Here is a 12,486-nt window from a genome sequence, read left to right as displayed (position 1 = left end):
ACGTAGTAGTGGTAAATACTTGAAATGTGCAGTAAAAAAATTTTTTTTTTTTTTTTTTTTTCGTATTTTTATAATATTTTTATGTTTAGACCACAGACTTCTACATGTCTGTGGTTCAGACCATTTATAAAAATATCGTTTCGCATTTGATTTTGCTTTTAGTTAAAAAATTTAAGGTGACAAGGCGATATACAAGCGATTAATAATTACAAATTGTATATTTTGAATGTAATATGTATATTAAAAAATATATATATTGGTAAACAATTTTAGTAAAAATATAACAGTATAACAATAATAAAAAAAGCTTCATATATGTATTAAAATATATCTTAATTCCCTATATATATAATAAATGCTTAATAGATATAGTTTAACAAGAATTGATATTAAAGCATCCATTACCTCACCTGAAGTAATATATTGTGTAACAATTTAATATCGAGGTATCAATTATCATAATATATAACAAATTACTCCTATATACACACATACATACATGTGCGCGCGCGCGTGTGACATTATACAGTTGCGCATATATATACACATATATATGCACAACTCTGTAAATAACGCGACGTAAATTTATACCATACGTTTATTCCGAATTTTTTTTATTTTCTCTCTCTCTCTCAAATGTATTTTTTATCTAAAACCCGTAAATAAAAAGAATTCGAATAATTATGAAATATTTCTCATATATATAATCGCAGTATTTATACTATAACTTGGATCGAATCTCTTTCCACCACGATGGACGTTCCAAATTTTCTTTATCTTTGAATATCCACTCTTTCATGTGCTTGTATACCTATATAAAAGTTTTCAATTTATTGCATATGGAAAAGAAAGTAATTATTATATGCAATAGTGATTTAATGTAAAATATTCAATGTAGTAGTAATATTATACCTCGCCATCAGACATTCCTAGAGAGGAATTAAGAATAAAATCCGGCGGTGCTAAGACGTCAACCAGCGCAACCGCGTTGTCTAGTAAATCCCTACATAATATTATAACTCCTTCCCGCAAAAAATTGTCTATGTTACTACTAGAAGAAGCATAACCACTGCCATACAAATCTCCCAATCTCTTTTCCAAAGTTACAGCTCCGAATAGAGAACACAATTTTGTCAGTACCTCTCGTTCATTTGCTTTCCATTTCGGATCTTGTAAACATCTAATAAAATACATCATTACAGCATGCTGTAAAGAAAGAAGAAAATTAACTGTATTAATTTTTGTTCTACTCGATGTAAATTAGTATACAGTGAATTTATATATAAAGTGCACATGCATTTTCCTTGGTAATTAAGTCTATAATTTACAATTTAACAATTTTTGATACAAGTTGTTTGAGACGTAATTTGCTACTTCTTTTGCTACTTCTTCTGTTCCAATTAAGAAATATACACATACACATACACATATTTTGCTTACCTCTCCATATACAAGAGATAAAGTCCGTGCTAAAAATGTTTGAGAATTGTTTTTTATGTCAAAATCGGACATCCCATTTGATTTAAGATCGTTTACATGTTGATATGTCTTTTTCAAGTAATAACACACCAACCACTTAAAAGCTAAGAGCAAATCTAAAATAGAGAAACATGTTAATTGTAGCATAAATCGTTCACAAGATTAACCACTTCTAACAATATATATATTTTATTATATTACAGAATTAATTTCTTATCATACTGTTAGGTTTCAATGTATCCTCAATTGTAGTTTGATCAAATTTGGTATTTAATATTTGTTCTGCATCAACAAGAAAATCCACGGTACCCAGCGGAGATGGCACTGGTCGTCTATTAATCACATTAGTCCATTGACTTAACAACCAATTACTTGCTTGTTGGATAAGTATATTATTTTCACCTTCATATGTACAGTTTGCATCATTTTCAGCTCTTATGTCACCCAAACGCGACACTATTAACAACATAATAAGATGACTAGTATTATTATTATAGTATTATTAAAATATATGTATAATATATACATAGTCATTGAAATAATATAAGATTATACAAAATCTTGTATTTACTCTTCAAGTATCCATGACCACCGCAAGATTCTCTGCAGTCTTGAATCGCATCACGAGCGATCCATGAACATAATGGTTTTGTTGCGGAAGACAACGCGTGTATCTCTATTCCTAGATCAGCGCTCGAGTTTCCGTCTTCTCTCATAAAACGATTCAAAGAAAATTCAACCATCTTTTTATAAAACATGGTCGAAAATATTTTTATTGCATATGTTGCGGCTAAATGAGGGAAGATTCGCCATTGCTAAAACGTGCGCGTCTTGCATGAATTATAATTGAAATTTTTATATCTTCTACATCCAAATTTGACATGAAAATCCGATATACATACTTGTGCTTGATATTCTATAACTGGTAACTCATCATCCTTGTCTGTAGGACCGAATTGTTTCCTAACTGCACAATAACGTATAGCTATCGTTAGCGCGAGAGTCATATAGTGCGAACATATTACAGTAATACTGACACGACCTGATGATAGAGCGCCTAATGACGAGCCTACATCAACACAAGTAAAATGTAAATGAAATCGATCATGAAAAAAAAAAAATAATATAGCGATATTATTACACTTATAGTTTTTTCTATATTAATGCTAATACCTACCATATCTTTTTCGTTCATCCTTTATAGCGAGCACATATTTTCCATCCTTGGTAACATCTGCTGTACGATTCAACAGACAAGTATGTGATATAGAATACTTGTCGAATATTATGAATCCATTGTCTATTCCATTAAGCGCTATTTTTTCACCCATGTCACCAATGGTAACACCAGGTAAAGGTAGATGAGTTTTTGAATCACGAATTGGTACGATGAAAACATGCAGACCATGTTTCACTCTGTCTGGTGTAATTAGCTGTGCAAATATAAGGGCATGGGTAGCAGATTTTCCTACGAGAATACATAAAAAATAATGTATCAAGTATTATTGTCTTGATTACTAATTCATTATTAAACTTGTCTGCCGTAATTTGTCTCACCTAAACCACCTGCCCAACATTTTGCAGCTTCAAAATCAGGTGTATGAAGAACAAAACTTCTTGTCGCTATATCATATGTTGCTGTGGTCCGCATACCTTTTGCATTAGATCCATGTGAAAATTCAGTTAAAGCAAAACAGGCAATATACTAAGCAATTAAAATACATTAATGAATATTATATACTTTACAATAATAATAATTATTATTATTTTGTTTATACATACATTTCCATTGCTAAATTCTCCTGCAAGATGATGATGTTGTTCAGTACCTAACGCTAATATAGTATTTGGTACCATAGTGTACATGATGCTTAATTTTATAGGTATAGATCCATCATATTGGAAAGTATAAAAAAAATGTTCTTGGTCATACAGTGGCTAAAAAGATTGTACAAAAATTATGCATCAAATTCTGATAAAAAATTTTATGGAAGATTTTAAACTTTTTTAAAGATATTCTTGTATTAATATAAAAAAATTATGATAAAGATGACATATAATAACATTATTGTAATTAAATAATTATTATATAATTAAAGTTATGCAATTAGTTTACAATTATACATAATTAATTTAGTTAATAACATTTATGTCATTCTGGTGAAATGCCGCCAATTGGGCATTGCAGCGTCTTCGAAGCTCATCCAAGCTCGTTAGTCCTATTGAAGACCTTTGAAATGCTGGATGTGTTCTGATAAGTTCCCATAATTTTTGCTAAACATTTAATCGTTTACGATATAGTTACATAATAGATGTAACGCATATATTAAACAATTTTTTATCAGTTCCAGTACCTGAAATCGTATACCATCTTCACTCTCTAAAGTTAATTTGAACGATTTCCAATCAAATGTTGCCCTCTTTCTATAAACATCTAAGGGTCCCTTAGGTAAATCTCTTATCAAATTATTGGCAAGAGACATTGCGCTAATTCCTCTTTTGAAACTAAAATGACAATATATTATAAATAACAGCTAAAGAAAAAGCTATAGTACCCTATGGAACCCTATCAATATTTTAACAATAGAATATCCCAAAGGCCTTAAGATCAATAAAAAATATTTAAAATTTGTTTTTTAATTTTTGTTGCACATTATTGTTTTCTACAGAAATGTCAAAGAATGTATATAAATTTCTGTAGATTTTTTTCAAGCACTTTGAGACAGCTAAAATTGCGACAAGACATTATTGTGACCAGGAACAGAGGAAAAAGAATGTGGAATTTACAAAGTTAAATATAGAAAGATCATATAAGATTGTTTTTTCAGCACGTTTTTTTCACGATTTTATGCTCTTCTCTTAAATCAAATGCACATAACAGTAAAACGATATATAATTGTAACATTATTGACATAATTGACACTCGTGAGATATGGTATTATAAATCTTTTTCAATACTGATAATATATTAAAAAAACAGTTCATATACATACACGTACATTGGAATAAAATTTGCTACGTTTTTCTTCTTATATAAGAGAGTATTGGATCGCCGTTTTCCTCAGAACGTTATTACAAGACTTGCATTAATTAAAACGGTCTACAGTTTTATATAACTGAATGCAATAAGAATAGATATATATATTCATACATGCATATTGAACTTTGATATTGGATATAAACTTTGTACTGTTTATAAAATTCATAAGCCGAATAAACAAAAACATCTCACGCTTTTCTTTTATTGATTTTTATTTTCTATTTCTTTATTAAAATAATAAACGAGAATGAAAATATAAAGGTTAAGATAATAAACGCGTTAATAGCGCCATATTCTCAGAGTTACGAGAGAATCAACAGTCGATAAGATAAACAACTGAAAAATATTATTATCGACTCCACTCTGCACGGCTGATTTGGGAAAATCTTTAAAACGCTTTTGTAATGATATAAAATTATCGCAACAATATATCATACATATTTACAATATTGTAACCTTTTGAAATATTTCGGAAAGGTTTATATAATCTTTTTCTGTACTATATATTTGAATATTAATAAAATATAATAATAATTTCCAATAATTTTTTTCAATTAATCTCGGATTAAAATATCCAGAATACGATTTTACGCGAATTCAATTTTCGATGTTAAAAATATATATCACAAAATAATTTCAACATTATAATAGAAATTATATACATTATATAATTTTTATGAAGTCTCATGATTTTGATGTGTAACTGGATGACAACGCGATATTAACGCGTGAAATTCTCTCTTCATTATTGTCGATCATTATACCGTGAAGGGAGGCGAGAATACGAATGGCGTCCGTCGTCAGCATGGGCCGTATTTTCCTTCCTGGTCCTCCCGGTGCCCGAATTGCATCCTTCCGCGTTAACGAAGCGAGAGAGAAGATATCTCAGGTAAATCGATGTCGATTTCAAGACAAGAGAGATGAAATTTGCGGCACATTACTCGAAAAGTTATCAATTAAATGAGAACGACCACGATACATGTATCTCTCATCGAGATCGCTTATTTCATAATATTACAATCATATATAAATGCACAAAAAAATATTCAACTATCATAATCATGAAAAAAGAGTTTCTTTTCGAGCATCATTTTTTTTTTTTTTTTTAAATAGATACAGTTGAAATTTCAATTACTGCATTAATATTACATATTTAAAAAATAAACAAACTTGGATATAAAATTTTTTGATGAAATATATGTGGTAAGAACCATTTGATATTGATTTGAACTCTATTTTTCTCTTTATATCACTAATGATCGAATGTTTCTTTCGAAAACGATCGTAAGAATACTAATTTATTTACGTCGACGTTTTTATACGCTCATTATCTATACAATCAATAATGATATAAAATGACTCGACATTTGTTCCCTTTTGTGATCGTTATCGAAATAATTGAAATTTGTGACATAAATATTTGCACGATAACGACTATGTTCTGACTATAATTGGCCTATTATAATTTGTATATTACATTACACTTGTTTTAGTAATTAAGCATAGAGTAAGTGTATAGTGTGTGTGTGTGTGTGTGTGTGTGTGTGTGTGTGTGTGTGTATATATATGTGATGATAGATTTATAATACATTTTTATAATAAAAATTATATTTTTAATATATAAGTAATAGAAACCATACGTGTGTATAAAGATTGATTCCCTATGTATATAGAAATTCAAGTTACCATCACGAGTACAGAACTGGCGGGCAGAATGGAGCAAGTCGCAAATTCTTCTGTGCAAAACAGGATTGAAGACAATAATCACACGGATAAAAAAAACTTAAACCTGACGTCGCATAATAATGAAGTTCCCACTATTCAGGAGGAAGCACTATTCACCTGCTCTTTATACATTTCGCGTGCTGGCGGCCTTCAAGACCAAGGTCACACGATCCAAGGTGCAATATGCAATATCTAATTTGTTCTAAAGATAGAAACTTACAATCCATTTACTGTGTTTCGCGTAATCTAATTGATTAGGTTGCGAGTTGTTACGATCTCATCTCGAAGAAGCTATCGCCGCTTCCGAACCACTGTCGACGTGGCGCGTCTCTGAAACTCCATGCGGTCTGATAGCTGTCTTCGCTAGAGAAAATGACGCCGAGAAATTATTGCAACGCGGCGACTTAGCCCGCGTGTTCGGAAGACCTGTACAAGTACAAAATTTTTTTATGTTACTTTCAAATGCTACCAGATATCGAGAGACAGAATCACTTAAAAGACGTTGCATGATCTTTTTGGACAAAGAGGCATTTTATTTTGCATAAAATTTTGTTTACAATTATCTACTCTATTAAACTATTTCATAATCAAATGTTATTCTGAGACTATACCGTCAATTGTTCCTTCATTATTGAATTTTAGTGAAATATTCTCTTGAATACTATATTTATGTTTGAAAATAGTTTTTCGATCAAATTTATATATATTTTTCTATCAGGTAGCACGATTCTCAGCGAGAGATTCTCGATATCGTCAAGCCGTACTTCTGAGAGATATCCCATGGGCCATACCGCTCCAAGATATAAATTCGGCCCTGGCAAAGCAGGGAATTGTCGCTGGAAACGTCGAACGTTCGCGGCACTTTGTTCGAGTAGAGGTAGAGACCGCTTATATTCCTTTCTGTTCTTAACACTCTAATTATTATGTTAATATAATAATTTTATACCATGAAAATTAACGCGTAAAATTAAATACTTACCCAAGCTCAAATATATAGATTATGTCGTCATTACTTATTAAATTTGCATAAAAATGTAAAATACATAATTATGTCATTGTAAAAATACCGTTTCTTGTAATAGATTTCTATGAAATAGCTAAGATACGTTTAACAAGTTTCGAAAGTCAACTTTCCAATTGTATCTCGGTAACTCTCTTGCATTATTTGCAACGAAAAAATTAAGATGAAAGGTAGCGATCGATAAGTCTGTCGCAGACAATTGTTAATATAAATATAATATATAAATACAACGTAACAATGAATAAAAAAGTGAAAGATATTTATCCCTCCTTTCTTGCATAGGTCTTCGACGCGGGCCATTACGAAGCCCTATTACGTCAAGGTCTGGACTTTTTCGAGGTAGCACGTTTCAATGCCGTTCCGGAACGCTGGTGGCGTGGCAACGGTAATACCGTATGTTCCTCCGGTATATCGTCGCGATGCGCACCGACAGACTACGGAAATAATTCTCCGGAGACGTCGAATGTACCGCAAACGGCGGATGGTGTACTGCAATGTTACCGGTGCCAGGGTTTTTGGCATGTGGCCGCCAATTGTCGGCACCTGCCGCGTTGCGTCCGCTGCGGCGAGCCGCATAGCGTCGAATTTTGTCCCAGACCACGCAATAATCCTATATGCTGCCACTGTTCCGGACCTCATCATGCCGGTAAATAGCTTTTTCGTTTCTTTGCCGAAGCAATCGTAGCGTCTCTCACCTATCTACATTATACACATTTTGCGATACAAAAGTTAAGAAAAAAAAAAAATTATTCGTTAAATCGTTTAATGTAGATTTTATTTAACTATCCGTGTAAATAATTGATCGTTTACCACACGTATATATTTCTTATACATACTTGAAATAATTGTTACATATACGAGTGATTAATTGATATACATTTAACAATTCATGAATAATTGCTTAATTTAATTTTTTGTCTATACATATGTTTTTTTGTGTCTTAATGATAATCAGATGATTATATAAAATATTTAATTTACGATTCATTCCGGAAACTGAATCGCCAAACTTGCTTAAAATCTACTACAAGTTAATTTGCAAAAACAAATCATTTGTTTTTACAAATTATCTTATACGTCATGATAACGTCCATTTTTTTGTTCATTAATCATAAACGTACATGCAAATTAATATTGATGTTTTAGCCAAAAGAATTATACAAAAAACTATGGGTTTCAACGCAATACGTTTAAAATACGCGTAAAGTCTGAAATTCGATTCAGATTTATTCTAGAAACCAAGAAACAAAATTTTTATGAAACAAATCATTTTTTCTCGCAAATTGCCTTACGTTTACATAATGACACAACTTTCTACATTTCTATTTCATATTATCTATTATCATAAACTCTGTGTGCATGCATATTGAAAATACTATTGTGTCTGCTACCACACATTATATACAGACGCGGTGCGACTATAATGCTTTTTAATTTTTTATTACAGGATATAGGCAGTGTCCAGTTAGACTGCAATTGTCCAATGCGACTCCCGTAAGCATCACGTTGAGTACAACTCGCACAGGAGGTCAATATCCAACGAGCGCCGCGAACAAATCGAACCCTTCGTGCCATTCTCTGAGACAGGGTCACTGTTAAATATCGTTGTTTAACGATAGCAAAATTATTTATATACAAAATTATCAATTTTATTCGCATTGTTTATGAACCATCATTGTCATAATCTCGAAATGACGATGAAAGCGCTTAATATCCGTGTTGCGGACATAAAACAATATCGAAAAACGTGATGACACGATGGCAATCCGTTGTGTTATTATTGCATATAAAAAATGTCACGGAGCTATTTCGATCGCTAAGAATCATGTAAAAATTTACAAACAATGTGTATAATAATTTATACATTTTATATTATAAACAAGCCAACAAGAGATTTTAAGAGGGTGACTTTTAAGACTATTATCATCTTCTCAAGATACTGTGACTTATATGTACAAAAAATTTTTTCTACAGATTTATATATAACACGCTATTGTTTACGTATTCGGCCTTGTTAACATTCGCATGACGACATTCGGCAGGTAAATAGTGGTGCGAGACGTTCCATCGAATTCTTCTTCTCTCTAAATGCAATTGTCACAAGTATATATATATATATAAAATATATATTTTTATATGAATTATAAGAATTTGTCTTGAAGTTTTGCTTACGATTCTCGCGCGATTGCGAGAAAATTCGACGAGACATCGCGCTTTCTCCTCCTTTTTTTCTTTTTACGGGGAATTCCATAAATTTGCAGTTACAAACCACAGAATCGTATTTTGCTGTTTCGTCCCACTTTCTTCGTCCTAGTCCCCCACGAATGTAGGTCTCCCCACCGGCATCTGTTGCCGCTACCACGCTACCACCATGTAATACTTGGCGATCGAAGGAGAGGGAAGCTAATATGTGCGGGTGTTCGTCATACCTATACGTTTAGCCATTCGATCGACTAGTTCGGTTCGTCCGTACGATTGATGTTGGACATGGGTGCATTATATAATTATATGTCAGGCACATTATTTGTGATTGACTAGCTCGTTATTGTGATCGGTTCCCGACGTACGTAAACGCGCGAACAGTATATATCAATTAATTTAAAAAAGTTTACTTCGCTCTTTTTATATCGTGATAATTTTTTATGTAATATTAAAAGAGAATTTTTGTTAAAAAAAATATTTTCGCAAAAATTTGCACGTGCCAAATAAAATATCAGAGGACGAGAGGTAAGTTTGATTGCATTCAAAGTATTGTTTCGCACGAGTGAAGAAAATGGTCCTGAGTGTTTTACTTTTTCTTTTTTAGATTCTTCTTCGAAAAATCGTTATGTGATTCGTAAATAATTGCAAAATGTGCAATTGCTCTTGTTTTGCATTTACGCGAAAAGTTCAAACAAAAAATATTGAGTTTTATACCGGAATTATTCCTTCTTGTCGCGAAGAAAACTTTAAAATGTACAATATAAAAATTTTAAACAAGTATAAAACCACGTAACGCAATAATTGATGAAAACCCAAGATCGATACTTTGAAGAAGAAGATGCATTCAATGCACTTGACGTTCTTTCTCATCGTGTTAGTATGCAGCTTGACCGGGCAGCCAACATTCTTCAGAAGCACATTCAAGGGATTGGGTGACATCGTATCGAATCCTTCTGCGCTCGCGAACGACGAGATACGAGTCGTTTATTACCACGAACAGACAGTGGCCGTGATCAATCTCGGTCCAAGCAATGAATTACGCGATTGCAATATTATCGAAGTATAGTAAGTGGTTACCTTAAAAGTCGCTGCTTATAATAATCAGATCGTTTCAAAACCGGTTTTTAATCAGTTATATGTCTAGTCATTATTTCTTCTTTTTATAATTCTGCATAATCTTGACTTGCATCGTTATTATGTCTCTTTCAGTGAGCCATCCGAAGCTACCGAAGTTTTACGAAATTTGTCTATGACTGTACAACCACAAGTGGTGTCTTTTCAAGAGATAACGAGACTCATGCAACAGTGCGAATTGTTGGACAAACTCCAAGTGAAAGCCACGTCCGCTTTGCCGACAAACGCATTGAGCAGAGCCGCTAGTTCAATCACTCTGTTCTCTGGTATTTTACCAGGTCAATCCTTTATATTATTTTTATAAACGCACACGATTTTGTATTCTGCACAGTATTTGTTGGCAAAGATTAAATAAATATATACATATAGGCACAAAATGGTGTGGTACGGGTGACATAGCTGAAAATTATCATGATCTGGGCGATCTACCTCACATCGACAGGTAACTCAATAACTTTGAAAAATGTTAATTTTAAAGTCAGTTTAATGTAAATTTTGTATTTTTCAGATGCTGTCGTACCCATGATCTTTGCCCTATAAAAGTCCGAGCTCAGCAGACTCGATACAATCTTACAAATTACTCCTTTTATACTAAGTAAGACCTAATATCGATAATTCGTAAAAAAGGAAATCTAATAATCGATTTATTTTAACGAGTATTTTAGTACAATGCGTCTTTGAGCGTCACAATTTACTATATTATTTCCTTAATCATTCTTAACAATGTACAAAATTATCTATTACCTGTTAATGGTCTCACAGTTGTCTCTCTCTCTCTCTCTCTCTCTCTCTCTCTCTCTCTCTCTCTCTCCTCAAGGCAATCATTAGCAAATATTTCACAGGTCACATTGTATTTGCGACAAAACGCTTTATCAATGTTTAAAAGCTGCCAATCATCCAACGGCGAATCTGATGGGACAGATATACTTCAATATCATCAAAGTTCCATGTATAGAAGACACAAGGAGAAACCTATTGTCAAGAAAGTTTGTACCTGTGAAAAAAGAATATTAGAACTTGACGATGTATATATTATAATTACTGATACATGTAAATCAAATACATATTAAAATAGTAATGGAAGGTTTTGATATTGAATATCCACAAATTAGGAGAGGAGCGGGCTAAGTAAGAGCCCAAGCGCTGTGAACGTTGCGCAAATTTTTCATGTTTAAAGAAAAGTAAAATTAATCTTCAGAATTACATAGGTTTGCATGATTTTGCGGTCTGGAAAAGAAGAGTAATTTTTTATAGTTTTTTCTAGGCTGAATCCAAATCCGCGAAGCAAAATGGCCTAACGTCAGGTTTTCGAGAAAAATGGATTTAAAACCCCCAAAAACGCGTTTTTTACCAATTTTGAAAATGTGTAGACGAACCCGATCTGCAAAAGAATTCAGAAAGAACTCAAATGAAAGCTTGAACATTGTACTTTAATATAAAATATCGGATATTTTATCGCAAGTACTATCGAATCTCAGGTGCGCTTAGTTTTTAGGAGTGGGTGTAGTCGCACTGTATCAAATAGAACAATTGCTCTATGCAGTCCGATTGCAACACCATTGCAAACATTAAAAATTTTAATCATAGATTTAATACATAACTTTCTATACATTAAAATGTCACAATAAGTTCTTATGAAAAATATTTCTTTTTACAAATTGTTTAAATTGTTTAAATAATTTACAGTTATTGTTTACAGTTATTAATTTACAAAGTTAAATAAATAATTTGTTACAAAATATGATCTTCTATTCTCATTTATTAAATTCACTATTGAAATTGTTACTATTCATCAGCAATGATCTTGCAATCGGATTGTACGGGGCAATCGTTCTACTCCCTTCAATTTAGCCGGATCTCGGCTTTCTTCCGCTCCCCCCCCCCT

General features: G+C 32.3%; 3 protein-coding genes across 4 annotated transcripts; 2 read left to right on the top strand and 1 right to left on the bottom strand.

Annotated features, from left to right (window-relative positions):
- Positions 1-314: 314 nt before the first annotated feature.
- LOC115236778 (peroxisomal acyl-coenzyme A oxidase 3) lies at positions 315-4,693 on the bottom strand. Of its 2 annotated transcripts, none has more exons than XM_029809462.1 (12): positions 4,473-4,693; positions 3,834-3,984; positions 3,625-3,753; positions 3,262-3,417; positions 3,037-3,184; positions 2,657-2,947; positions 2,382-2,548; positions 2,051-2,294; positions 1,702-1,935; positions 1,441-1,595; positions 913-1,206; positions 315-811 (listed from the first exon to the last, which is right to left on the bottom strand). In XM_029809462.1, the coding sequence occupies exons 1-12, from the start codon at positions 4,478-4,480 to the stop codon at positions 722-724; spliced, it is 2,067 nt and encodes a 688-aa protein (XP_029665322.1). In that variant the 5' UTR covers positions 4,481-4,693; the 3' UTR covers positions 315-721. The 2 variants fall into 2 exon arrangements, with proteins under 2 accessions (XP_029665322.1, XP_029665323.1); XM_029809463.1 differs by having other exon boundaries at positions 4,479-4,692.
- A 522-nt stretch (positions 4,694-5,215) lies between these two features.
- Positions 5,216-9,244, top strand: LOC115236820. Its single transcript, XM_029809513.1, has 6 exons — positions 5,216-5,408; positions 6,193-6,420; positions 6,503-6,678; positions 6,963-7,121; positions 7,548-7,911; positions 8,713-9,244. Exons 2-6 carry the CDS (start codon positions 6,234-6,236, stop codon positions 8,862-8,864), a joined length of 1,038 nt encoding a protein of 345 aa, XP_029665373.1. The 5' UTR covers positions 5,216-5,408; positions 6,193-6,233; the 3' UTR covers positions 8,865-9,244.
- Positions 9,245-9,544: 300 nt separating this feature from the next.
- Positions 9,545-11,680, top strand: LOC115236821 (phospholipase A2-like). The gene is made up of 6 exons (XM_029809514.1): positions 9,545-9,992; positions 10,072-10,532; positions 10,677-10,879; positions 10,971-11,043; positions 11,110-11,196; positions 11,444-11,680. The coding sequence occupies exons 2-6, from the start codon at positions 10,306-10,308 to the stop codon at positions 11,613-11,615; spliced, it is 762 nt and encodes a 253-aa protein (XP_029665374.1). The 5' UTR covers positions 9,545-9,992; positions 10,072-10,305; the 3' UTR covers positions 11,616-11,680.
- Positions 11,681-12,486: the final 806 nt, after the last annotated feature.

The sequence above is a fragment of the Formica exsecta genome, unplaced genomic scaffold, assembly GCF_003651465.1.
Source record: "Formica exsecta isolate Colony F162 unplaced genomic scaffold, ASM365146v1 scaffold26, whole genome shotgun sequence".
Taxonomy (NCBI): Eukaryota; Metazoa; Arthropoda; class Insecta; order Hymenoptera; family Formicidae; genus Formica; species Formica exsecta.
Note: the sequence above shows the minus strand (reverse complement) of the source record. Positions and strands in the feature narration are given on the sequence as shown.